Source organism: Lithobates pipiens, unplaced genomic scaffold (genome assembly GCF_037356315.1).
Source record: "Lithobates pipiens isolate NorthernLeopardFrog02 unplaced genomic scaffold, aLitPip1_a1.2 Scaffold_13, whole genome shotgun sequence".
In the NCBI taxonomy this organism is placed as follows: Eukaryota; Metazoa; Chordata; class Amphibia; order Anura; family Ranidae; genus Lithobates; species Lithobates pipiens.
In genome coordinates, this window is record NW_027507718.1 from 149,476,878 (window position 1) to 149,504,442 (window position 27,565).

Genomic DNA, 27,565 nt, shown 5'->3' on the forward strand with positions numbered 1-27,565 from the left:
TCCTTTCCAAAACCTTCCACAGGTAAGGCCACTCGACGCTGTCGAAGGCCTTAGCTGCGTCCAGCGAGAGGACGGCTCGGTTACCAGGATTCAGTACAGGGATTTGAATATTTAAATAGAGACGTCGTATGTTGTGTGCCGTGGGGTATGAAGCCTGCTTGGTCATAATGCACTAACTTCTGAATAACGTGGGATAATCTGGTTGCCATGACTCTAGCCAACAACTTAACATCCGTCGTAAGTAGGGAGATGGGCCGGTAGGAGTCAGGGGACGTGGGCTCTTTACCTGGCTTTAATAACACAATTATAATTGCCTCATTCATGGAATCTGGAAGCGTGCCAGACTCCAATGCACTATTAAAAACTTTCAAAAGTGTTGGCAATAAGGTGGCCGCATATCGCTTATACACCTCAGAAGGAAGCCCGTCTGCCCCTGGAGATTTATTGTTGTGAGTTTGTTCCAGTGCTAGAGCAAGTTCGGCTATAGTTAGTGGGGCATCCAGCTCACGAGCATCTGAAGCAGATAAGCAAGGTAGTTCACACCGAGCCAGAAAAGCATCAATCTCTTCTGCACTGGGATGAACCTTGGAGGCATACAAATCAGCATAAAATGAGCGAAAGATTTGCAATATAGAGGGAGTGTCCGTGCGGAGTACCCCCTGTGTATCACACAGGGAGGAAACCATCGGAGCGGATCCCTGTGCTCTCGCCAGCATAGCCAGCATGTGACCAGTAGATTCTCCCTCCTCAAAATGTGTTTGTTGCAGAAAAAATCTCTTATTTTCCGCTAACTGTAGAGTTAGCTGAGTAGCCATAGCCTGCGCACCCAGCCAAAGCTTTTTAGTAGCGTCCGAGGGGTGGTTAACATATTGGTCCTCCGTATCCCTAAGGGTTTTACAAACCTCCCGCTCCCAGGCCTTAGTAATTGTTTTAATAGAAGTAATAGCGGCAATGAATTGACCTCTCAAAAAGGCTTTCGCCATATCCCAAACCGTACCCAAGGAGGCGGAACCGATATTGTCCCGCAAAAAAATCTGGAGATTGTCACTAATCGGGTCGGGCGAGGGAAAAAGCGCCAGCCAGAAAGGGTTCAATTTCCACATCCTAGGGTTAGCGGCAGTATATAGGTTAAGTTCAACCCAAAAAGATGAATGATCAGAAATGTGTCTATCCCCATAACCAGAATCAACGACAAAAGGGAGTAAGGCCGCATTACCCAGCCCCAGGTCAATGCGCGACAGGCTTCCATAAGCGGTAGAGCAGCACGAGTAGCACCTGACCCGGGGGTGGGAAGCCCGCCACACATCCGTCAATCCAAGTTTGGCTAGCGGGTCTGCAAACGGGGTATCACCCGTAGGGCGAGAAGGCATGGACGGGGGGATGGGAATCTTATCCCACCTATGATTTGAGATAGTTGTTAAAGTCACCCAGTGCCAACAAGGGGACCATGGGGTGCGGGGCCATAAACCTGGCCAAACAGCGGAGAACTTCAGCTGAGTAAGGGGGTGGTACATAAATATTAGCAATAATACATGCCCAGTGACCAAGCCTACCAGACAGAAATATATATCTTCCCCCAGGATCAATAACTGCCCGAGAGCAGGTAAAGTGAGTATCCTGACGGATCAAGACACTCACTCCCCTAGCAAATGCAGAGAACGTGGAGTGAAATTGAGTAGGGTATATCCTCGGGCTAAGACTAGGTATGTGATCCGGGGGGAAATGAGTCTCCTGAAGGCAGACAATACCTGAACCCATGGCCTTCAAATGTCGGAGGACAGCCAGACGCTTCACAGGACTGCTCAGTCCCCTGACATTCCAGGAAAGGCACTTAACGGTGGTTGACATTTCTCAGAAACATAAGAATGATCATACTCAGTATAAGTGATAACAGTATTAAGACAAACAGAAAGGCAGTATTAAACCAAATCACCCCTGCATAGTCGCACCGAAAACCAAAGCATCTGGGCAGGACAAAAAAGGAGCCTCCCGCCATAGTTCTGGAACCAGTCATGTAGGTGATGTCTGTGTAGCAAAGAGAAGGTTGTGGAAGCAGAGGGACTCTGTAAAAAAAAAAAAAAGAAGGGAGGGGGAGGGAAAGAAAACAAAAAAGAAAATCCAAAATGCAGGGGAGAAGAAAGTCAGTTGCAGAGCCAACCAGGCCCTGGACCTGCATAACAAAGGTGGAACGCGCCCCCACTACCATTATGGGGGGGAAAGGCCACGGAAACACCCAGGGAAAACATTCCCAGGTAACAAAAGGGGTTTCACCCAAACAAGCAGCATAGTCTGTCAGTAGGTAGAAGTAAACACTGAGTTCTTTTCGCTCCGCCGAATCTGTAAAAAGATAGTCCCCGTCAGAATGAGCCATCAGGATCCGGGATCAAACAGGAGGACGTTGTTGCTTGGCTTCTTTAAGCGCTTTATCTTCACGGTCCAGCCACTGCCTGGCCGCAGCAGGACTATCAAAGAAATGGGTAAAGCCCAGGGCGGTAACCCGGAGACGAGCTGGGTATAACATGCCGTATTGAACATTAAGATCCCTGAGCTTCTTTTTGACTTCAATAAACGTTGCCCGTTTCTTCTGCAGTTCTGCCGAGAAGTCAGGAAACAGCGATATTTTGGCATTATCAATCACCATCTTGTCAGAGAAGCCCCTAGCCTTGGAAAGTACCGCATCCCTGTCTTTGTAGTTGAGAAGTTTGAACAGGAAGGGTCGCGGGTGGTTACCTGGAGGCAGCGGGCGGGATGGCACCCTATCGGCTCGCTCCACAGCAAAGAGGGGAGAGAAGGACTCTCTACCAAAAGTTGCAATCAACCAGTTCTCAATAAAGTCTACCGGATTTTTGCCCTCAGCCCTTTCTGGAATCCCTAGAGCGCGCACATTATTGCGTCTCATGCGATTCTCCATTTCGTCGAGTCGCATAGCATGTTGCTCAGTGAGATGGCAATTAAATCGCAAGTCTCTCTGCATGGGTGCCATGTCATCCTCCACTGTACTCAGCCGGCCCTCCAGGGCTGAGGCCCTTTCCCTAAGTTTTTGCATATCATGACGGACAAAAGTAATTTCGGCCTTCACATCTTTAATATCAGCAGAGAGAGCGGTTATAGAATGGTTACATGAGGTGACCGCAGTAAATATGTCTCTCAATGTGGGTTCTGATACATCAGCAGCAGGGGAGTGAGCTTGCGACTCAGGGATACCGCCATCAGGGGTACTCACTGTGTTCCACACCGCAGGGAATCAGTCAGCATCCTCCAAGGGGAGAGTCATCGGCTTCTGGGGACCCCCGAGGGGTAGCCCCCGACGAGGGTTGACCAGCTAGGGCTTCCTTGTAGGATTTCCCTCCATACAGGAGTTTCTGTGCTGCCTCTTTGTAACAGTCTTTCGCCGTCCTCCGCGCGCTGGCGCCATCTTGGTCAGGGGGATTCGGCAGGGCCTTGCTCAGTCTGTGCCCTTTAGACATGTCCGGTGTCCTGCGGCGTCGGGATGCAGAGCCCGTCTGTCGCCCGGTGGAGCAATTCTGGAGCGTTTCGCCGCACGAGCGCGGGCTGGGGAGGATGTATGTGCGGATGGCCGGCGGAGCTCCGGGAACACACGTCCACCTACATTCGCTGCTAGGCCACGCCCCCCGTATCTGCTCAATCTTAGTGGTTAGGGTAGTCTGGCAGCCCGTAATCGCTTGCATAAGAGCCTGTAATTGTTCAGCACCCAGCGGCGGCGAGTCAGCTTGGTCCGTCTGAGACGCCATGTTGGAGTGGGCCTTCCCGCGTGCAGCGCAGGTCTGTAGCGGGGTTCCCAGGGGGGTTCCCGGTGCTGTGTGTTTCTTCCTATGGGAACCGGAGCTGCCCCTGCGCATCCCCGATCCTCACCACTGCTTCACCGGCCCAACAGGATAGGTATATGTCCCTAATTGCCGGAAAAATAGCCTGCCAGGTGCGGAGCTCTCTTCCAACACGTCCTAGCTGGTTGCCATCTTGGCCACGCCCCCCTCTTAGGTGTAAATTACCACTGAACATGACAGGCCGAGCCAATTTGACTAAAATGATTTGGGCTCCTCAGTTCTTATACATATTGCACAATTCCCCTGTTTGGATACCCAACTACATGTTCCTTCACATTGATTCACAGTCAAGGGCTTGTATTTGAAAGAACGGAATAGCACATATAAAACTTACCACATTGCAAAAATCCTAAGACTCAAGCGGCCTAGCTGTTCCACATTCCTTGACCTATTTCTTAGCCGCACAGTTGCAACATTTTGCAGGTTGGGATTTACCCTCTGACAGACTCTTCTAGAAATTTGCTAATCTGACAATCTACTGGGTACTCAGCCATGTTACACGGAAATGGGGTTTCCCAGTATTCCTGTGCACTGTCAACCGCACAACTATGGAAAGCTATTAAGCAGAGAATAGGTTTCTCAGGCTTCCTATCCAACACGCCTATTTGGGGTAACAGGCTTTATGTGGAAATAAGCTTCATTGTCACAATGGGTGGATATAGGTAGGTTTTAAATATTTCTTACACTTATATGTTAACTCCACACTGAAATCATATGAACAGTTGCTGGCAGAATTTCCTTTATTTAAGCATTGTAATTTTGACAATTTTACAATTGCGTCATGTGGTGCTTAGTTAAGGCAAACTAACTACTATGCAATTTAACTGATTCCTCTTTTCCTGATTCTATATTCAGTTTGGCCTATTGATTGAGACCATTGGGAGCAAATACTTGACGTTTGGTCCTTTTTAGATTGTTTCAGCTGTCTGACCTATTCTACACCGTACTTTTAGAACTCCAGTTCAACTTCACGCATGGATTAGACAAGACAACCTAATTTTTTTTTAAACATCCGGTTCACTCTGGTGATTTTATTCACATGCTTTGGAGATGTTCTAAACTGATGAGATATTGGAACCAAGTTATTTCAACTATTTATACCACTTATCAAGTTCCACTGACGTGCCTGTTGGGAGGCCTTAATGAGGAGCTATATTCTCCATCTAGTTTTATATAGCTCTGATTCAGGTGTTATATTTCGTAGGAAAACTGTTTGCAAGACTCTGGCTTTCTGCACAGTTTCCAACGTGTACGCAGAGAATCCAGACAGTCCATTCCATACTGGTTGGGGGAAAAAATACACATCAGCATAGTAACTCCAAGGAAATGTGAAGATATCTGGCAATGTGGGCTGAGCAATCCTGGGGTTGCACCTCCCCAACTTCTTATGGACAGATTGCTGCAGATGTAAATCTACTGTGTTATGGTCATTCCTTCCTGGGAGTTGGCAACCTACCAGTGGATTTGTGTTTTGCTGTTGATACAATCCGAGATTCTATCCTCTAGCTGGTTGGTGAATATGCATAGAATCTTATTGTTGAAAAATTGGTCAGCCATGTTTAGATGCTTCTGGCTGGATTCCTCTTTCATGGTGCAAGGATTTGGACAAATATATCCAAAAGATCTCTAGTGGAAAAGCACCCTCTTGCCGGTTAAAAAGAGGCGTAAATGTCCCTCTTTCAAATATGCTCTTTCCCCAGTGCCAGGAGCATCAGTCTCCAGGCAGTCGCAACGGCCTCTGTCAGGCTCAAGAACTAAATCTCAGAGTCAACCCCAGGGACAAAAGAAGTCCTCGGGGAGGAAGTCTACAAGACAAAATGCTAAAGCCTCTTTATGAAGGGGCACCCTCGCTTGCTCAAGTGGGGGGGGGGGAGACTGCTACAGTTCTGAAGACTCTGACACGAGGACTTTCGGGACAGATGGGTAGTCTCCACAATAACTCTAGGTTACAAACTAGAGTTCAGAGAATTCCCCTCTCCTCGTTTCCTCAGATAAAATGTACCAGAGACCCAGAGAAAAAGTCTCTTTTTCTAGCATTGGAGCGTCTTTTATTGGTAGTCTCCATTCTACAAGGAGGTGAACTGGCGTCAATAGACATCAAGGTTTCTTCCCTGCATGTACCTATTTTCCCTGCTCATCAAAGTACCTGCGGGTTGGGGAGCAGTTCTTGAACAGTCTACTGTCCAAGGGGATGGTCCAAGACCGAGAGGAACTTACCCATCAACATTCTGGAGATTCGTGCGGCATATCTTGCCCTAAAGGCTGGAACACTCAGGTTACAGGGTTGCCCTGTCAGGATCCAGTCCGACAATGCCACAGCAGTGGCTTATATCAATCACCAAGGAGGCACCAGGAGTCATGCAGGTAAGGGAGAAGTAAACCAGATCTTAATCTGGCCAGAAAAGCATGTGCAATGCATATCAGCAATCTTCATTTCAGGGGTAGAGAACTGGCAGGCAGACTACCTAAGTCATTGGCAGGTTGTCTCAGGGGAATGGTCTCTTCACCCGACATCTTCCTGGCCCTATGCCAAGATCGACAGCTGTGTCAAGAACAAAGGACCCTCTTGCATCTGGGACAGATGCGTTGGTGACTCCGTGGCATCAGCTCTCACTGATTTATGCATTCCCTCCTATTCTGCTACTGCCACAACTTTTTTGCAGGATCAGACAAGAAAAGAAGTCTGTACTTCTGGTGGCCCCAGCGTGGCCCAGAAGAGTTTGGTATGCAGAAATAGTAAAAATGTCAGTAGGTTCCCTGTGGACCCTACCGTCACATCCAGACCTTTTTATCCCAAGGTCCAGTGTTCCACCCTGCCTTACAAATGCTAAATTTGACGCTTTGGCTATTGAAAGACACATTCTGAAGAGTGGTGGGCTTTCAGGCCTTGTGATTTCTACCTGTGTTAATGCAAGGAAGCCAGCTTCCAGAATGATTTATCATAGAGTCTGGAAAGCTTATTTCTCCTGGTGTGAATCCAGGGGTTGGCATCCCAGAAAATATCTCATGGGTAGAATCCTTGACTTTCTGCAAATGGGGTTAGAAATTAAGCTGGCCTTGAGTACCATCAAGGGCCATGTCTCTCTGACTTTTCCGGTTAAGGCACCCCTAAACCCCTGGGACTTGAATTTGGTTTTACAGAAACAGCTTTTTGAACTGATATGTCAAATTCCCTTGGTCCTGTTGACAAGGGAGTTATTTTTTCTGGTAGCCATTTCTTCTGCCAGAAGAGTATCAGAATTACCATCTCTTTCCTGTAAAGAGCCCTATTTAATCATGCACAAGGATAGAGTGGTATTGCGCCCTCATCCTAGCTTTCTACCAAAGGTGGTTTCAGGTTTTCATCTAAACCAAGATATTGTTCTGCCTTCTTCCTTTTTTTTTTTTTTTCCCCCCCAGATCCCTGTTCTACTGAAGAAAGGTCACTACATTCTTTGGATGTAGTAAGAGCATTCAAAGCTTATCTGGAAGCAACTGCTCAGATTTGCAAAACCTGAGTTTTATTTGTGTTGCCAGAAGGTCCTAATATGACAGGCAGCGTCAAAATCTACCATTGCTAAATGGATTAGACAAGTTATTGTTCAAGCTTATGGTTTGAAGCAGAAAGTTCTGCCTTTTCAGATCAAGGCACACTCCACTAGGGCTATTAGTGCTTCGTTGGCATGCATCACCAAGCCTCTATGGCTCAAATCTACAGGGCCGCAACCTTGTCTTCAGTCCATACATTCAACAGATTTTATCAGGTGGATGTGAGAGGGCATGAGGATATTGCCTTTTGGGTGCAGTGTACTGCAGGCAGTGGTACAAGGTCCTCAGATCTGATTACAGCCTACTTGTTTCCCTCCCCCCAGATAGCATTGTTCTGGGACATCCCATCAGTGATTACTGAGACTTTGTGTCCCGTGATGTACGAGAAAGAAAATAGGATTTTTTATAACAGCTTACCTGTAACATCCTTTTCTTTTGAGGTACATCACGGGGACACAGAGGTCCCCCTCTTCTAATACACTTATATTGATTTGCTACTAAGCTGAGCTACTCCTAGTAAGGGGAGGGGTTATATAGGGGGTTGAACTTCCTGTCTAGGGTGTGCCAGTGTCCAATCACCTAGTGATACCCTATATAACCCATTGGTGATTACTGAGACTCTGTGTTCCATGATGCACCTCAAAAGAAAAGGATTTTACAGGTAAGCTGTTATATTTTTTTTGTTCCAGGGGATGCCTGAAATCTGACTTGTATCTTAGTGTAGACTTCTGTGAAATTGGTGAGCCACTCACACAAGCACAAAATTTTTGTTCTGGAGGCATTCTGTGTACAGAACACCTTCAGGTAGCCATGTTGCATTGCAATTTCAGAAAATTACAGAGCTGCAGATTGAAAAGGAAAGGTAATTTTTAATAACCTCTAATTACAATATGACTTGTGTTGCAATTGTATACGCTATACTATTATTATAATTTTTTTTTTTGCCTTTTTTTTTCCTCCCTCGAAGATGGAGTTACCCTTTAAATATTTATGTATCCTTCTACCTATTTAGTAATATGCATGTTGTATAGTGCTGGCCCCTATGATTTTAAAGCCGGCTTCTTTGTGGGGTAAGATGTGTTGAGACGTGGCTTAAAGTGGTTATAAAGTCACATCTATTATATTATTTTATCCTCTCTGTTTTAGGAACATAAATACTGTTTTGTTTTTTGTTGTGTTTTATTTTTTTATAAAGCTAAATACCTTGTTTACCAAACTCTGATGTGTGGTCACATGTCTTCACTCTGCTCTCCTTCTTGATCTAAGAAGAACAGTGGGAGGGGCTGAGATTCCCCTCTGGCATATGCAAGCTAGCAGAAAGATGACATGTGACCACACAGCAGAGCTGGCAGAGAAGGTATTTAGCTTTATAATAATTTAGAAAACAAAAGCCCACACTGTACTTTATAACAGATGTTACTTTATGCGGCAGAATACTTCAAGGCAGGAGGGGAGGGTCGGGGGGAGATCGGCTCACAAACACTGCAGGATGATGAAGGCAGGTAATTGGACCATGCTATCAGGGATCAGCAGCCATAAGCTGATAAGCGTGGTCCATACACACAGGGAAACGCAGGAATAGGCAAGATCAACCAGATATTTTTCAACATGGAAAGGGACAAATGACATGGCAAAAGAACTGTGCTATATCTCGTGCCTTTAAACAGGCACATGTTTGTTGGTTACAATCTCTTTAAGCACTGTGTTACTGTCTTCATTGCAATTTTTTTCTTTTGTCTTAAGATCAAGATCCGGTGAAAGGGACAATATTAAAAGAGAAAAGAGCCAGAAGAAATCTTCATCTGTATCTGATCAAGATGACAGAAGCAACACAGACAACAGAGAGAGGAAATCAACATCTATGTGCTCATTGTCTTCCTTGTCTTCTTCATCGCCAGCAAGGTCACAGAGCCCAAAGGGGATTTCTTTTGGAGGTCTTACTCTGCAAGAGTGTTTGAATCTAAAAGATGAAAACAAGAAAAAAAAGGAGCTTATGAAAGCTATGGAAATGCCAGAGGAAAAAAGAGCCAGGCGTTTAGCCAAAAAAGAAGCCAAAGAGAGAAAGAAACGGGAGAACATGGGCTGGGGAAAAGAGTACATGGGGTACACCAATACGGATAACCCATTTGGAGATAACAACTTGCTAGGCACTTTTACCTGGAGCAAGGTTAGATTACAAATTTTGCTGTCAGTTTAAAAGTTTTGCAGGATAGCCAAACCTACCTGTTACACAAAGGCACACCTGTATGATGAATACCTATGCTAATAGGTTAAAACATGGAATTTACAAACCATTATATGTAGCATGGCTTCAGTGGCTGAATGTGTTTTTTTTATTTTTCCTCTAAATCATGTTTGATGGAAACTTTATGCAGTTGGCAATATTTTGTTGTTGTTTTTACTCGTTATTTTAGTGAACATACAGGTGCATCTCATAAAATTTGGAATATAATCACAAAGTTAATTTATTTCAGTAATTCAATTTAAAAAGGGAAACTCATATTTCTCTTTCTTTCATTGACGGACACAGCATCTTCATCTTGACCTTAGGGTTATATCGCCTCTTCAGGGGAGGACTAAGCAGAACATGTTGAAAACAGCAAAACTGCACAATACCTCCCATGGGGTGGTCCTAATGGCTATAACCAATCGCACTGCAGCAGCTCAGTTTTTTTTTTTTTCACAAGAAAACGGCTCAGATTTTTTCTGCCTAGCATAGAAGGACCTGGCTCCTGGTGGGACCATTGGTTCTGGGAATTTTTTCTTTTTGATTCCTGTGATCTACAATCAACAGCCGGGCTGGGTGACAGGCTGGATAATATAGATCCTAGTAGTCTCCCCAGCCTGGCCATCGAGCGTGAGCAGATCTTAGCTACGCACTGGGTCGGCCACTACATGCCCCATCTGATCCAGGGGCGGCCGGTGAGCTATATGCTCTGGGGCACACACATGACTGGGCTACTGCTGTCCCTGTCAGTGTGCTGTGGCCCGACAGCCACCCCGTACTGCTCGGGGGATGGGTCTGTCCGTGGATTGCGTCCAGCAGTCCCTACAGGAGGGGTAGGTATGGTTCCGCTTATTTCGGCAGGATGGAACAGCTGGGCATTCCCTGGGAGGTCGACTAGGTGGTCTCTCCCTTTTTCTCCCTGTCCCTTCCCTCCTCCCCATGCTATGGGCTACTGTGTGACTGGGCACATGGGTGTGTGGTGCACGTAACTGGCGGGGGGTCCTTGGGGGAGGGGGGGCCTCCGAGTCCTGGCAGGGGTGTGTTGTCTGAGGGTGCCGAGAAAATGTCTGCTGGACTTCCAGAAAATGGCCGAAAGGGAAAAAATTGGCTGTGGCTACAGGAAAATGGTCACGGTCCACGCAGAGTATGTTGCTCCCACAGTCCAGGTAAGGTAAGGCGTCACGCCGTAGGCAAAGGCCCTCCTTTTCCGCTCAGAAACTGATTTTTCTTCTGCCCGGTTCGGCAGGTAAGCATTCTCAGTCCGACAAGGTGCCCGCTGAGGGACAAAAGTGTCCCTTTTTTCGCAAGTCAAACAAACCTGCAAGCAAATCTGTTGCCACATGAAGGTTTGCCCCTGCCCGACTCTGGGTGGGGGCAGGGGGGTCACCTTCGGGAATTTTGCAGCTCAGTGGACCTCCCTACTTTCTCATCAGTGGGCCTGCAAACTGGTTTAAGCAGGATACAAGACATTTTCTTTCTTGTCTGCCAACCAGATTTTTATTTTCTTACATCAGGAGACACAGAGCCATAGTACTTACTATGTGGGTTATAGGGCCACTGATCAGTGATGGACACTGGCACGCCATAAGGCAAGAAGTGTACTCCCTATATAACCCCCTCCCAGTACTAGGAGTCCTCAGTTTTTTTCGCCAGTGTCTAAGGTGTTGGTCACGAGTAAAGATGTGCTGAGCTCCACTGGAAGCAATCCTTGCTAGGGCTAGCCATGCTGACCAGATCCATTCAGATGTCCTTTCATGGGCTAAAGGAATGGTACCCAGGCCATGTGTCCAAAGAATCAAGGTTTCTTTTCTTACATCAGAGGGCACAGAACCGTAGTAATTACTACGTGGGTTATATCTGCGTATCAGGTGCTGGACACTGGCACGCCCCTTAAGGCGTGAACTTCCCCCATATAACCCCTCGCACTACTGGGAGTCCTCAGTTTTTTTTTCCCCGCAGTGTCTAAGGTGTTGGGCACGTGTAAGGATGTGTTCCTTTGAAAGCCAGCCATCCCGACCGGATTTATTCTGATGTCTCCGTAATGGACTAAATGAATGGTACCCGGGCCTCGTAATCTGAAGACACAAAGTTTTTGCTTGTGAATGCTTTAAGAGCTCGGCCTTGGGATCCAATACTTTTTGGTAGTAAGGTCAATAAAGTTTACTGGCAGGGTCTTCTCGCAGGTCCAGGATTGTGGGATAACCTGAGTGTTCCCAGGTTCCTGAAGGTTTCCTTTTAAATGTCTCGGAGCCTACCGTGAAGGGTGAAGATTGTTTGTTTTTTTTAATTTATTTTTTTATCTCTGATAAACCCTGCTGTGAGGATAAGGTAGGGGAGATTTTCTAAGGAATCTCTCCTTCCATGTATTGTGTTGTCATGTCATGTCTGTGTCACCACTGGAGGCTGTATTGAGCACTCGCCATTCTCACGCTGGACACTGCAAGAAGCTTCACTCTCCTTTCCGCTCAAGCCAGCTCAGACCCTCGGGTAAAAAGGGGGGTCTGATCACTTCCTGGGCCCCCAGATTGGCAATTTCGGTCTGTTTGAATGCCGGCCAGCTGCCTCTTTTCTTTCTTTTTCTTTTTCTTTTTCTTTTTCTTTTTTTTTTTTCTTTTAAAAAAAATAAAAAAAAATGTTTTTCTTTGGCAAGCCGCGGCCGCTCCCCGAGCGGAGGATTTACCCGCCATGATGCCGACCCTCACGCGGGAGATTAGACTTCCCTGTTTGAAATAGGAAGGGGCGTGGCTAAACAGCATCAGATGCTGGCCACACATGTAGGAAGTATTTTAAGCTGTGCAAAAGAAGCTGCTGCCTGGCGGTGGAGGGACAGAGCAGAGTGGTTGCTGGTCAGGTTTGGTGACACAGGCATTCCCCTTTTGACAACATTGTTCTGTATAGCCAGGATTAATAGCAGTTATTGTACTGTACTATAGCCTAGCAAGTGAAACTTTCTTTTGCTGGTAGTGCCTCTGCTTTGTACTGTAAGCTATGAGTAGCAAGGGGGCCAGGAATTCTTCTAAGGGTTCTAAGGGGCCGCGACAAACTAAGACCCTGTCCAAAAGAATGTCATCCTCCTCTGAGAATGTTGCGGCCGGTCAGATTGAGCCGTCAGGGGAAGCTGTTATTACAGTCGCTCAAGACACTTCAGCCCCTGAGTATGTTACATGTGAGGTGTTGTCCTCTACCATGGCTGGTTTAGAGAAGAAACTTGATGCAATTTTATCCCTTCAGAGCAGAGTTAAACGCAATAGATCCCCCATTAAGTGCTCAAGATCCTCCTCTGGAGGTTCAGGATGCTGGGGATCAGGCAGATCTTCCTAGAGATGTGGAAGATACTGGCGTATCCTCTTCTGAGGATTTTAACACGGAACAAGTATCGCTTCAAGAGAGCTTGCTTGTGCACGCTCTTACTAAGTTGGTTAGGTCATTTTTTTTGCTACCTGCAGCACAGGCTTCTGGTGATCCCATCTCTAAGTTGGGATCATTAAAACCTCCTCCGGCTGGGGATGCCTTTTCTATCCATGCGTGGCTAAGAAAGCTTATTTATGCAGAGTGGGAACATCTGGATAAAGTTTTATCCTCCTAAGAGATTTACCAAACTGTATCCTATGGAAGAGGATTTCTATAAGAAATGGGGGTTCCAGCGGTTGATGCTGTGATTACCTCTGTAAAAAAGAACCTCACATGTCCGGTTGATAATGCGCTCATGTTAAGGGATTGAGCAGATGAGAAGCTGGAGCACCTTTCTAAGAACCAGATGGCTTTAGCAAGTTCAGCAGTGCAGCTGGTTCTGGCCACAATGGGTATATCCCAGGTCATTAAGGAACAGTTTGAGAAGATGCTTACATTTTTACCTGTTGAACAGGTTCAGCAGTACGCTAATTTAGCAGATGCACTGTGTTTCACAGTAGATGCTACGAGAGATGCGTCCATTCAGATCTCACGTCTGATGTTGGGACTGGTGCATTCTCGCAGAATTCTTTGGCTTAAGTTGGTCAGATGACGCACCATGCAAGAAGCTCCTACCCAGTTTCCCTTTTAATGGTGAACGCCTCTTTGGAGAGGATTTGAATATATACCTACAGAGGATTTCTAATGGCAAGCTCTCTGTTGCCAGTAAAGAAGAAATTTAGACATTTCTCATTTAAGCAGGCCTCTTCTGTACCAGGGACATCAGCCTCTAGGCAGTCTCGACGGCCTCAGCCATCGGGTTCAAGGGGAAAACCCCAGGGACAGCACCAAGGTCAGAAAAGATCTTGGGGGAAAGAAGCCCACCAAGCGCCTCCTTATGAAGAGGCGCCCCCACTCGCTCGGGTGGGGGGGAGGCTACTGCAATTTTCAAGGATCTGGCAGGAGCAATGTCAGGCTTCTGCGGTTCGTCAAGGTTACGAACTAGAGTTCTGAGTTTTGCCGTCTCCCCGGTTTCTAGGGTCAAGTGTTCCCAAAGACCCAGAAAGGAAGAAGGCTCTCCTAGCACTGGACCATCTGCTATCCAAGGCAGTCATTTCAGAAGTTCTCTTAGAGGAACAGGGCACAGGTTTTTATTCAAACGGTCCCGAAATCAAACGTGAAGTAAGACCTATTTTAGATCTCGGAGATGTAAATCGGCATTTGAGCATCCGATCCTTCCGCATGGGGTCAATCCGGTTGGTTGTAGCCATCCTCCAAGGAGGGGAATTTTTGGCTTCAATCAATATCAAGGATGCCTATCTTCATGTGCCAATATTTCCCGCTCACCAGAGGTTTCTTCGCTTCAAAGTAGATAACCGTCATTTTCAGTTTGTGGCTCTGCCATTCGGTCTAGCCACAGTTCCTCGAGTATTCTCCAAGATTCTGGCTCCTGCTTTAGCCAGATTAAAGGCTCAGGGCCTAATGGTCCTAGCCTACTTGGACAATCTACTCTGAGTAGATCATTCAGTTTCCGGGTTAGACCACGGTCTGGTGACAACGGTAAACTACCTGGAATCTCTAGGCTGAGTTCTCAAGAAAAATCCTCCTTGAGGCCATCAAGGGGAGTACAGTACCTGGGACTAATCATAGATACCAGGCAGGGAAAGGTATTTCTACCTACAAAGAGAATCAATTCCATTGTAGAACTAATCCATATTATCAAGGCAAAGAAAAAGCCTTCCATTCAGTTGTGCATGAGACTGTTGGGAAAGATGGTGGCCTCCTTCGAGGCGGTCCTTTTACGCACAGTTTCATTCAAGATTGCTACTTAGCGCAATCCTGTCAGCCTGGAACAAAGGTTTAGGCCCTAGATTTTCCAATTCAGCTGGCGCCCTACGTACTTCAGAGCCTAAATTGGTGGCCGATATCCAACAACCTTCAAAAAGGAAAGTAATTTTATACCTACCACCTGGAAGGTAGTAACTACGGATGGCAGTCTTTTTTAGGCTGGGGAGCGGTCCTAGAAGAGAATTCTGTCCAGGGAAAGTGGTCCAGGCTGGAAAGGACCTTGCCTATCAATATTTTGGAAATTCTGACAATTTGTCTGGCTCTAAGAGCCTGGACGGTCAGACTGAAGAGCTGTCCTGTCAGTATTCAGTCTGACAATGCCACGGCTGTGGCTTACATCAATCACCGGGGAGGAACGAGGAGTCGTGCAGCCCAGAGAGGTGAATTATGTTCTGTCTTGGGCACAACACAACGTCCCTTGCCTTTTGGCAATTTTCATTCCCAGGATAGAGAATTAGCAGGTGGACTACTTGAGCCGCCAACAATTGTTTCCAGGAGAGTGGTCTCTTCACCCCGATATCTATCTTGCGATATGTCAGAGATGGGGTACTCCGGATGTGGACCTGTTTGCGTCCAGATTCAACAACAAAGTCGACAACTTTGTGTCAAGGACAAGGGCTCCACTAGCTTGCGGAACAGATTCATTAGTCTTCCCATGGGATCAGTTTTCTCTGATCTATGCATTTCCTCCAGTTCTGCTACTTCAGCGTCTTCTTCGCAGGATCAGGCAGGAACAAAGGAGGCGATTCTTGTGGCCTAGAAGGCCTTGGTTTGCCGAGATCATAAAGAAGGCAGTAGGAGTTCCCTGAACTCTGCCATTATGGCCAGACCTTCTCTCGTGGGGTCTGGTATTCCATCCTACCTTACAGACGCTAAATATATAACGGGCTGGCTATTGAGACCCACATCCTAAGGGATCGTGGGTTATCTCCGTCAATTATATCTACCTTGATTAATGCCAGTAAGCCAGCTTCCAGGATCATCTACTATAGAGTCTGGAGGGCATATTTTGCCTGGTGTGGATCCAGGGCTTGGCACCCCAGGAAATATGTTATAGGTAGAATCCTTGATTTCCCACAGATGGGATTAGAGATGAATCTGGCCTTGAATACCATCAAGGGCCAGATCTCGGCCTTGTCGGTGTTCTTTCAGCAGCCTTTATCTTCTCACTCTTTAGTGTGTAGTTTTGTGCAGGGGGTAACACGGATCAGTCCTCCGATCAGGACACCCCTAAATCCTTGATTTGATTTTGGTCCTGTCAGCTTTGCAATAGCAGCCTTTTGAACCCTTATGGAAATTCCCTTGGTTCTGTTGACTAGAAATATAGTCTTTCTGGTGGCCATTTCTTCTGATAGAGCCACTAGATTAGAAACTTTTCTATCTTGTAAGGAGCCATATCTGATTATACATAAGGATAAGGTGGTTTTATGCCCTCATTCTGAATTCCTGCCAAAGGTAGTGACAGGTTTACTTAAACCAAGATATTGTTCTTCCTTCATTCTTCCCAGAGCCTCAATCTAGGGAAGAGGGGTTGCTACATTCCCTTGATGTAGTAAGAGCAGTCAGAGTGTATTTTAAAGTGACCACTCAAGTTTGTAAGACAGATTTTGTTTGTTCTGCCGGATGGTCCAAGGAGAGGACAGGCAGCGTCTAGATCCACTATTTCCAAGTGGATTCCTCAAGTCATTGTTCAGGCTTATGGTTTAAAAAGGAAGATTCCTCCTTTTCATATTAAGGCACACTCAACCAGGGCGATTCGTACCTCCTGGGCGGTGCATCATCGGGCTTCTGTGGCTCAGATCTGTAAAGCCGTGACATGGTCTTCAGTTCATACATTTACCAGATTTTATCAAATCGATGTTAAGGGTCAGGAGGGTTCTGCCTTTGGGCACAGCGTACTGCAGGCTGCAGTATAAAGTCCTCTTCCTTTTTTGTTGTGCCCCCCCCCCCCCCTTTCAGTTGCCATTGCTATGGGAGATCCCACATAGTAATTACTATGGCTCTGTGTCCCCTGATGTAAAAATAAGAAAATAGGATTTTAAAAACAGCTTACCTGTGAAATCCTTTTCTTTAATGTACATCAGGGGACACAGAGGTTCCTCCCTTCTTCTTCTTATACACTTTGATTGCTTTGCTACAAAACTGAGGACTCCCAGTAGTGGGGGAAGTTCACGCCTTAAGGGGGGGAAGTTCACGCCTTAAGGGGCGTGCCAGTGTCCAGCACCAGATACACCAATTTAACCCACATAGTAATTACTATGGCCCTGTGTTCCCTGATGTACATAAAAAAAAATGGATTTACAGGTAAACTGTTTGTTTTTAAAAATCCTATTTTTGCTTGCGAATGCTTCTTTTTAGAGAGCTGGACCCTAGGATCCAGTACTTTTTGGTAGTAAGGCCATGAAGTTTTTACTGGCAGGGTGCTGTTGCAGGTCCAGGATTGTGGATAACCTCTAGGTTCCCCTGTTCCTGAAGCTTTCGGAGCCCACCGTGAAGGGTGAAGATTAGGTTTATCTCAGATAACCCTGCAGCGAGGAACGGCAAATGGAGATTTTCTTAAAGCGGAGGTCCACCCTAAAGTGGACCTTCCGCTCATCGGAACCCTCCCCCCCTCCGGTGCCACAATCGGCACCTTTCAGGGGGGAGGGGGTGCAGTTACCTGGATAATCCAGGTAACTGCACCCACTTCTGGGATAGCTCTCTGCGGAAAGGGGCGTAACTTGCGCCCCTTTCCGCAAGTGCCCGCCCCTTCCCGCAAGTGCCACGCTGCCTGCTGGGAAACACACAGATCCCAGAGGCAGCGTCCTTATTGCGCAGCGCGATTCGCGCATGCGCAGTAGGGAACCGGGAAATGAAGCCGAAAGGCTCCATTTCCTGATTCCCATACCCAAGATGGCGGCGGCAGGACCCGACAGACGACCTAGAGATCGGCTTCGGGTGCCGACATCGCGGGCGCGCTGGACGGGTAAGTGTCACTATTTTAAAAGTCAGCAGCTGCAGTATTTGTAGCTGCTGGCTTTAAAAAAAAAAATTTTTAAAAACGCGGAGTCCCGGTGGACTCCCGCTTTAAGAATTTCTCCTTTTGAGTTATAATGTTGTCATACCTATGTGTCACCACTGGGGGTTGTATTGAGCACTCACTGCCCTGATGCTGGAAACAGCGCTGTGTCAGAAGCCTTTGTTTCTCCTCCTCTTTGGCCACAAGCAGATCCTCCGGTAAGAAAGGGGGGTCTGGTTCTCCTCCTGCGCCTCCAATGTTGTTTTTTTTCTCCCCTTCGGGGGACTTGTATGCCAAAAGCATTTATTTAAAAAAACAGACCATGCGGCCGCCCAGCTGAAGATCTAACCCCCCCCCCCCCCGGCCGCCATGTCGGCTGTTCGCAAGGTGCCTGAGTCCACCGCTCGTACAGGAAGACACTTACTTTTGAAAGAAAGGGGGGGGGGGGGCTGTAATTCGTGCCGAGGGGCATGGCTAACAGCGTCAGATGCTGGATATATGTGGAGGAAGTTGTTAAATCACTGTTTGTGTAGCTGCTGCTGGCTGTGGAGGGACATGAGCAAGAGGTCAGCTTGATTCAGGTTTGGCACAGGCATTCCCTTTGACAAATTATACTTTACCACGCTAGATATTAATAGCAGCTTATAGCACTGGACTATAACCTAGCAGTGTACATTATTTTGCTGGTAGTGCTGGAAGAATTTCATCTTCCTCTGAGAGTGATGTGAATGGCTAGATTGAGTCGTCAGGGGAAACTGTTGTTGCAGCTGCACTAGACACTTCAGTCCCAGTATATGTCACACAAAAGGTTTTTTTCTTCTTCCATTTGTCATTTGGAAAAGAAGATTGATGCTTTATCTATCCATAGTGGGATAAAACATAGCAGATCCCCATTTAGTGCTCTTATTGAAGTGCAGGAGGCTGAAGATCAGGTAGATCTTACCAAAGATTTGGAAGATACTTATTTATCCTCTTTCGAGGATCCTAATATCTCCTATATTAGGATCCTTAGCATCACAAGACAGGTTGTTTGTGCGCACTCTACTAAATTGGTTTGTTCAACCTTTTTGCTGCCTGCAGCGCAGGCTCTTGAGAACCCACCTCTGATTCGGGATCATTAAAGCCGCCCCCATCTGGGGATGCTTTCCATTTCACGCATGGCTAAAAAAGCTTATGTATTCTGAACGAAAACATCCAGATAAACAATATTATCCTCCTCAGAAATTCTCCACACTTTATCCTATAGAAGAGGATTTCTATAAGAAATGGGGGGGGGGGGGGGTTTCCACCAATTGATACTGCAATCGCCTCAGTGAGCAAGAATCTCACATGTCCGGTGGATAATGCGCTGACGTTAAAGGATACAACAGATAGAGTTGGAACTTCTTTCTAAAAGCAATATGTCTTTAGCAAGTTAAGTAGCGCAGCCGGTTCTTGCTGCAATTTGTGTATCCCAGTCAATTAAGGAACAGTTTGTGGAGATACTTAAAATTCTGCCTGATCAACATGCCCAGCAATGGGCTGGTGTATCAGATGCACTGTTTCACAGTAGATGCTATGAAAGATTCTATCATTCAAGCCTCACGGCTTATGCTTGGACTAGTGCATTCTCGCAGAGTTCTATGGCTGAAAAATTGATCAGCCGAAGCACTGTCTAAAAAGCTCTTAGCCAGTTTCCCTTTCCATGGTGAATGGCTATTTGGAGATTATCTGGATAAATACATCCAAAGGATCTCTAATGGGAAAAGTTCTCTTTTACCAGTAAAGAAGAGGTTCAAACATTTCTCCTTTTTAAACGTGTTGCCTCACCTGTGCCAAGGGCATCAGCCTCTAGGCAGTCTCGACGGCAACCGTCGGGTTCAAGGGGAAGAACCCAAGGGCAGTACCAGGGTCAGAAGAGATCTTGGAGCAGAAAGCCCACAAAGTAGAATGCTAAAGCCTCCTTATGAAGGGGTGCCCCTGCTCGCTTGTGTGGGGGGAAAAAGCTCCTGCAATTCTCAAAGATCTGGCAGGAACAATGTCAAGACAGATGGATGGCTTCTGCAGTTTCTCTAGGTTACAAACTAGAGTTCAAAGAGTTTCCATCTCCTTGTTTTCTAAAGGTCAAATGTTCCCAAGGATCCAGAGGAAAAAGTCTCCCTTTCTAGCTCTGGATCATCTATTATCCCAGTCGGTAATATCAGAGGTTCCCTAGCTCACAGTTCCAAAATCAAACGGAGAGGTAAGACCCATTCTAGATCTCAAAGATCTGAATCGGCACTTAAACATTCGATCCTTTCGCATGGAGTCAATTCCATCGGGTTGTTTCCATTCTGCAAGGAGAGGAGTTTTTGGCTTCAATCGATATCAAAGATGCATATTTCCACCTGCCAATATTTCCCGCTCACCAGAAATATCTACGCTTCGAAATAGAAAATCATAATTTTCAGTTTGTGGCCCTGCTGTTTGGTCTAGCCACAGCACCACGGTGTTCTCAAAAATTCTGGCACCTCCTTAAACCGGAGTAAGAGCTCAAGGCATAACAGTCCTAGCCTATTTAGACAATCTATTTTTAATCATTCAGTCTCAGGTCTAAACCAGAGTCTGGTCACAGCTGTAAGCTACCTGGAATCTCTAGGTTGACTAACTCCTAGAAAACTCCTCCTTAAAACCATAAAGGATATTACAGTACTTGGGGCTGGTCATAGATACCGTACAGAAGAAGGTATTCTTACCCCAGACAAGAATCGGTTCCATTATAGGACTAATTCAACTTATCAAAGCAAAGAAAAATCCTTTCATTCGGTTGTGCATGAGATTGTTGGGGAAAATGCTAGCCTCCTTCGAGGCCACCCCTTATGTGCAGTTTCACTCAAGACTGCTTCAATACGCCATCCTGTCGGCCTGGAACAAAAAGGTTCAGGTCTTGGGTTTTCCAATACACTTGGCTCCCGACGTACGTCAGAGCCTAAATTGGTGGTTGATATCCAGCAACCTCCAAAAGGAAAAATCGTTTCTACCAGTTTCCTGGAAAGTGGTGACAACAGATGTCAGGCTTCTAGGCTGGGGAGCAGTCTTGGAAGAAGAGTCTGTCCAGGGGAGATGTTCCATGTTAGAGAGCACCTTGCCTATCAACATTTTGGAGATTCGGGCAGTACGCCTGGCCCTAGAGTCTTCGACGGTCAGACTAGGGGTTTGTCCTGTCGAGATTCAGTCCGACAATGCCACGTCTGTGACTTAAATCAATCACCAGGGGGGCATAAGAAGTCGGGCAGCACAAAAAGGTGAATCATGTTCTAGCTTGGGCAGAGCACCACATTCCTTGCCTATCGACGATATTCATTCCATTCCATAGAGAATTGGCAGGCAGACTATTGGAGTCGCCAACATTTATTTCCAGGGGAATGGTCTCTTCACCCTGACATATTCCTAGCGATATGTCAGAAATGGTGGTATTCCGGACCTGGACATGTTCAAGTCTAGATTCAACAACAGTCGACACCTTTGTGCAGAGAACGAGGGATCCACTAGCATGCGGAACAGACGCATTAGTCTTCTCATGGTATCAGTTTTCAATGATCTATGCGTCTCCTTCAGTTCTGCTACTTCCGCGTCTTCTTTGCAGGATCAAGCAGGAATGAAAGGAGGTAATTCTGGTGGCTCCAGGGTGGCCCAGAAGATCTTGGTTTGCAAAGATCATAAAGATGGTTGTAGGAGTCCCTTGGACTCTGCCATTATGGCCAGACCTTCTCGCACAAGGTTCGGTATTCCATCCTACCTTACAGGTGCTAAACATAAAGGTTTGACTATTGAGACCCTCATTCTAAATGATTGTGGGTTGTCTCCTTCGGTAGTCTCTACCAGGATTAATGCCAGGAAGCCGTCCTCCAGAATCATTTTGCTATAGAGTCTGGAAGGCATAACTTTCTTGGTGTGGATCCAGAGGTTGGCACCCCAGGAAAAATTTCATAGGTAGGATCCTTGATTCCTGCAAATGGGATTAGAAATTAAGCTGGCCTTGAGTACCATCAAGGGCCAGATCTCGGCCTTGTCAGTATTTTTCAATGGCCTCTTGCTTCCCACTCTCTGGTGCGTAGCTTTCTTCAGGGGGTAACAAATTAACCCCCCTATCAAGGCACCTCTAAATGCTTGTGATTTAAATTTGGTCTTATCTGCTTTGCAGAATAAGCCTTATGAGCCTTTACGGGAAATTCCCTTGGTTCTTTTGACAAGAAAGATAACATTTTTGGTTGCCATTTCTTCTGCTAGAAGAGTATCGGAACTAACGGCTGTCTTGTAAAGAGCCATATTTGTTCATGCCTAAGGATAAGGTGGTTTTGCGGCCTCATCCTGAATTCCTACCAAAAAAGAAGGGAAATATTTTTTTTTTTTTTTTTTTTAAAGGCACAAGTTTATTGATAAAACAGAAGTGAGTGCAATACAAATCTTGCAGTATACCAACCAGGAAATCAAATATATATCACAAGATGCAAAGCCAAACCTTGACTGAAATATTAGATATCTTGACTTATTGTTTCTTCCAGCCCGAGTTATATTAATGCATTCCATCATATACTCCCGCATGAACTCTCGTTCAATTGTTCGTTTACAGGTTAAGGCCATATTCCTCAGCGATACAGGGTTGTTATTGTTTGCCTATTAGATGTTTGTAGGTATCTGTCTATTCAATACACGTGTCTAAACTGTTCAGTCACTTATCCCAGATCCTATTAATATATTTGGTGGGACATCCCCGGTGTCGATGGATTACTTTTTTTATAAGGCAGAATATGATTTATTTCCTCAATCCAAGCCCAGGTTGTAGGAGGTGCAGGCTTCATCCAGTGTCTTGCCACTAACTTTCTTGCTCCGAATAAAGTTTCATGTAAAAAAACGTGGCCATGTACTTGTCTATATTACCGTCTGGAAGTAGGCCTAGCACACATAGCTTTGGGCCTAGTTGCAGGGGTGAGCCCATATGGTAATGAAGGAATGTGATTATTTGTGCCCAGTAAGTTTGGATCACTGGGCATGACCATATTAGATGATAAAATGTACTAGTATGATCAGCACATCTGGGACACACTGGGCTACAGTTAGGGTGATACTTAGTGATGCTTATTGGGTTAAATATGATTTATAAACAATATATAATTGGGGCAGGTGCTCGGGCACCTTAAGCGATACTCTCTTTCTCCTCCCACCTGATTCTAGCAGTATCTGTAATGTGCGATACCACCCGGACTCTCAGTATGTTATATATGGTCGATATTAATAGAGACAGATTTACTCCTATTATCACATCTACTAAGGGCAAAGCCTTCTGCAAACTGAGTTCGGAGGGCATGCCTTAGTTGCAAGTATCGGAAATGCCTATGGGTTGGCAATCCAAACTCTTCCTTCAATGCTTTGAAATCCCGCACTCCCAGTGGGGTGATCACTTGGTACAGTATACCCTTAGAGTTCCGTAAGTCAACGTCTGGAATCAAGGACAATTCAGTGGCAGTAATCTTGAGTGATATCTCCCAGATTTGTATATGATGGGTAGGTATAGGGTTTCCATAATTTGCACCCCTCCCCCCTCTTCCCCCCTCTGAGTATTACCTGAATGGGAGACTGTGTGCTATGGTCCGTGCCCTTGCATATCAACGTTCGATATCTAATCTCGTCCAATCTATGTAGATGGTAAAAGTGCGATAATTGGGCCGCTATATAATACGAGCAAAAGTCCGGCAGGGACAATCCTCCCGACGAAGTTGGGTTCTTGAGAGTATTCCATGATAATTTGTCTACTCTGTCCCCAAATGAAGGTGTTAAGAATACTGTCAAAGGGTTTTGAAAATTTTTAGAGGGATTAAGACTGGGGAGTGCCAGAACATATAGAGAAATTTGGGCAACAGAATAATTTTGGTGAGATTAACCCTCCATGTGACCTCCAATGGGAGACGCGACCAGGCTTGTGTACGAGCTTTTAAGAATGGGAAAAGGGGTTCTATGTTGGTTTTTAATATAATCCCTAGGTATTGGATCTCGGAAACTCTGTTTAATGGGAGGGAGGCTAAGCAACTATCTGGTGGGGATAAGTCTAATGGCAGAATTTGCTATTTGGACCAATTTATACGTAGGCCTGGATGTCTTCCATATTCCTCTGACCTGGAGGGCAGTCTGCAGAGATGGCCCTGTATCTTCCAAATACTAATACTAATGCAAATAAGAGTGTCATCCACGTACAGGCTTACCGTCTCCACCAAAGAGCCCTTCCGGAGGCCATGAATTGCTGGGTTTGTTCTGAGCATGACTGCCAATGTCTCTGCGGCAAAGGCATATAATAGAGGGGATAACGGCCAGCCCTGTTAGTTCCCCGCTCCAGGGGGAAGGAATCTGATAACCATCCGTTCACCGCTACCCAGGCATCTGGGAGGTAGTATAGTAACTTTACCCATTTGATGACATTTTTGCCAAATCCAAATTGTTTAAGGCATTCCCATAAATAACCCCACTCTATCAAATCGAGCACCTTAGAGGCGTCTAACGCTATCACTGCTCTCGTTCCCACTGATTCGTGCCTGGCTTGTATGTTCATGTAAAAGGAACGGATATTCATGCCGGTTTTTTTCCCGGGCATGAATCCCGTTTGATCCGGGTGAATAAGGGATAATATAACTTTAATGAGGTGGGTGGCTAATACTTTCACTAGAATTTTAATATCCGCCTGCAGCAATGATATTGGGCGATAGGATTCAGGATATTCTATTACAAACATTTTTATTGGGTGCAAAAGAAAAATAAATAGAGCCACAGAATCAGGTACATGACTGCATCATGGGATAGAACAAAAGAAATACATTACAAACAATTATAGCTGGAACAGCAACGTACCAGGCTCAAAGGAGAACACTCAAAAGTAATTTACACACATAACCTAGTCCGTGTGCACCAGGTGATGCCTATCAAGTCCATGTAGGTTAGTAATAGAAGGCGAGTAAAACAAAAGGAAACAGAACTAAACAGAAAAATGTAACAGTGCAATAACCATTACCGCTGACTTCACATTCAAACAGCAAATATACCACAGGCTCTGTTTCAAAGCAGGGGCTAGCCACAGACCTGGGTCAAAGGGGCGGGAGAATAAACCATCTAGTGTGGCAATACAGGGATTCATCAGGACCATCCGGACCCCACCGCGGTTACTACGGGGGGTGTTAGAGAGAGGGCCCTCCTATGGCACCGGGATATAGTGGCCAATCGGCCCATTTAGCAGTATGAATATGCATGGTGTCCATAATGGTATGGTGTATCCGTTCCATGAGACGGATAGTATCCATCCTACCAAGAACTTGTGACCAGGAAGTTATCTGCGTGCGCCAATGTAGCGCAATCGTCCAGTGGACAGCGCAGAACAGTGTGTTGATCAACCTTTGGGTGGGACGAGGAACCCCCGTTATTGGAGCAAACAATAAACAGTGTTCAGGTGATAAGTGGACCACAGATCCCACTATAGAGGACACTGTGGCGCGAGCCTGATCCCACACGCCCCGGAGCCGAGGACAGCTCCAGAAAGTATGGATCAAAGAGCCCGATTCCGGGCAGCCCCGAAAGCAAAGATCGGGAACCGTGGAGTAAAATCTATGAATCTTATCCGGGGTTAGGTACCAACGAGTGTGAAGTTTCACCACCACAGTATCCTTCACAGCCATCGATCTAGCGCATCCATGCATATTCAAGAGCATCTCCCGCCACTCTTCAGATGAGAACTCTGGCGAGATCAGTTTCCCAGAGACCCATCGCCCTAGTCTTCACAGGCAGTTGGGATTCTAGAAGGTGTTTGTATACTGTAGAGATAATACCCCTGTCCCTGGAGTGTCGATAGCATAAGGATTCAAATTGAGTATTGGAGGTGGTGTGGAGGGAGCCATAATGTGATTGAAAAAAGTGGCGAATCTGAAGAAATTTGTAAAACTCCCCTCTAGGTACCTCAGGTTGTGATTGGAGTTGCGAGAAGGAGGTGAAGACACCCCTTCTAACACACAAGGCCCGCAGAGTGATCAGGGACTTTTGGATCCACCATCTAAAGGCAGTAGGAGACTCAAACGCCAGGGGGAATCTCCTATCGCCCAAAAATGATGCCAAATTGGGTCTATCGGGTCGCAGCTTAAATTTAGTACAATACAGTGACCAGAGGTAGAGGGAGCTACTCTCAATATTATTAAGGGGGGCTAGGTCCCTTGGCCGCAGACTCTCCTGCCACAGGATGCCTGGGAGAAAATACGGGCGCAGCGATTGAGTCTCAAATTGCAACCATGGTATTCCAGCCGTAGGGGCATGCCACTGAGCCGTCTGGGCCAACATGGCCGCTAAGTAATATAGCCACACGTCTGGAAGGCCCAAGCCACCCTGTAGAAGTGGTCAATGTAGTAGGGATCTCCCAAGCCTGGGCCTCTTACCCTGCCAAAGAAAAGTGTTAATATCACGTTGTAGTGCGGTAAGGGACTGGCGCGACACATAAATAGGGAGAGCCCTGAAATAATACAGTAGTTTCGGCAAAATCGACATTTTAATAGCCACAACCCTCCCTATCAAGGGGATACGGTAGGTCGACCACAAACGCAGCCACCTCCGAACCATAGTAAAGGCCGGTGGATAATTGGCACTATAGATTTCCGGAAGGGAAGGGGCTAGATGAACACCCAGGTATAGTATGGTGCTTTTAGAAAGGGAGAATCCAAAAAAGGAACGCATGTTAGATATGTCTGTAGGGGTAAAGTTGATAGGAAGGGCAGTACACTTAGCTAGATTTACCCCAAAACCCGAAAGCTTTTGGAAGGAGCGCAATAGCTCGAGAAGATTAGGGAGTGCTATCAAAGGGTTGGGTAAAAACAAAAGGACATCGTCCGCGTATAGGCTAAGCTTGTACTCCCCTTCCTCTTTCAAGTACCCCCCTATGTTTGGGTTAGTAATAATGGCTCTGGCAAGGGGCTCCAGGGCGAATATTAATGGGGAGAGGGGGCAGCCCTGCCGGGTGCCCCTGCCTATAGGGAAAAATTCTGAGGAACTACCGGGGAGTTTGATCCTAGTCTGGGGCCTATGATACAATGCCTTAAAACCATTAACAAATTCACCCATGAACCCGAATCTGGCCAGAACCCGATCCAAGTAAGGCCATAGGACACTGTCGAATGCCTTTTGGATATCCAACCCCAAAATCAGAACTCTACGTGAGAAGAGGTTCGCGTCCTGAATGATATCTGTTGCCAATCGGATGTTGTCAGTGATCTGCCTATTGGGGATAAAACCAGTTTGTTCTGGGCCTACCAGGGTGCTAACAATAGGGGCCAATCTGTTCGCCAAGATCTTTCCCAGGATTTTAATGTCGTTATTTAAAACCGAGATAGGCCTAAAGTTTTGGGGTAGGGAGTGGTCCTTATGAGATTTGGGGATCAGGGTCATATTAGCGCGTAACATCTCATCAGGGAGAGTCTGTCCTTGTAACGTCAGGTTAAAAAGTCTGGTCAATTTAGGGGCCAGGATCTGTGAAAACTTCTTATAATATGGGGAGGTATAGCCATCTGGGCCGGGGGCTGTAGAGGATTTAAGCGTCTTAATAGTGTCCAATACCTCTTGGTCAGTGCAGGGGGCGTTTAGTGCAGTCAGTTGTGATTCAGACAGAGATGGAAGAGGGATAGAGTCCAACCATTGACCTACGTTGTTGGGCATGGGTTGCGAGGGGGGGGATAACAGGTCACGGTAGAA

General features: G+C 46.2%; 1 protein-coding gene across 2 annotated transcripts in view; it reads left to right on the forward strand.

Moving 5' to 3' along the window:
- CACTIN (cactin, spliceosome C complex subunit) overlaps nt 1-27,565 on the forward strand; it is a 666,706-nt gene that overhangs the window by 40,052 nt on the left and 599,089 nt on the right. For both annotated transcript variants that reach the window (XM_077475728.1, XM_077475727.1), the window contains exon 2: nt 9,117-9,540. In XM_077475728.1, coding sequence (XP_077331854.1) covers nt 9,117-9,540 — 424 coding nt within the window. The remainder of the gene's footprint in view (nt 1-9,116; nt 9,541-27,565) is intronic.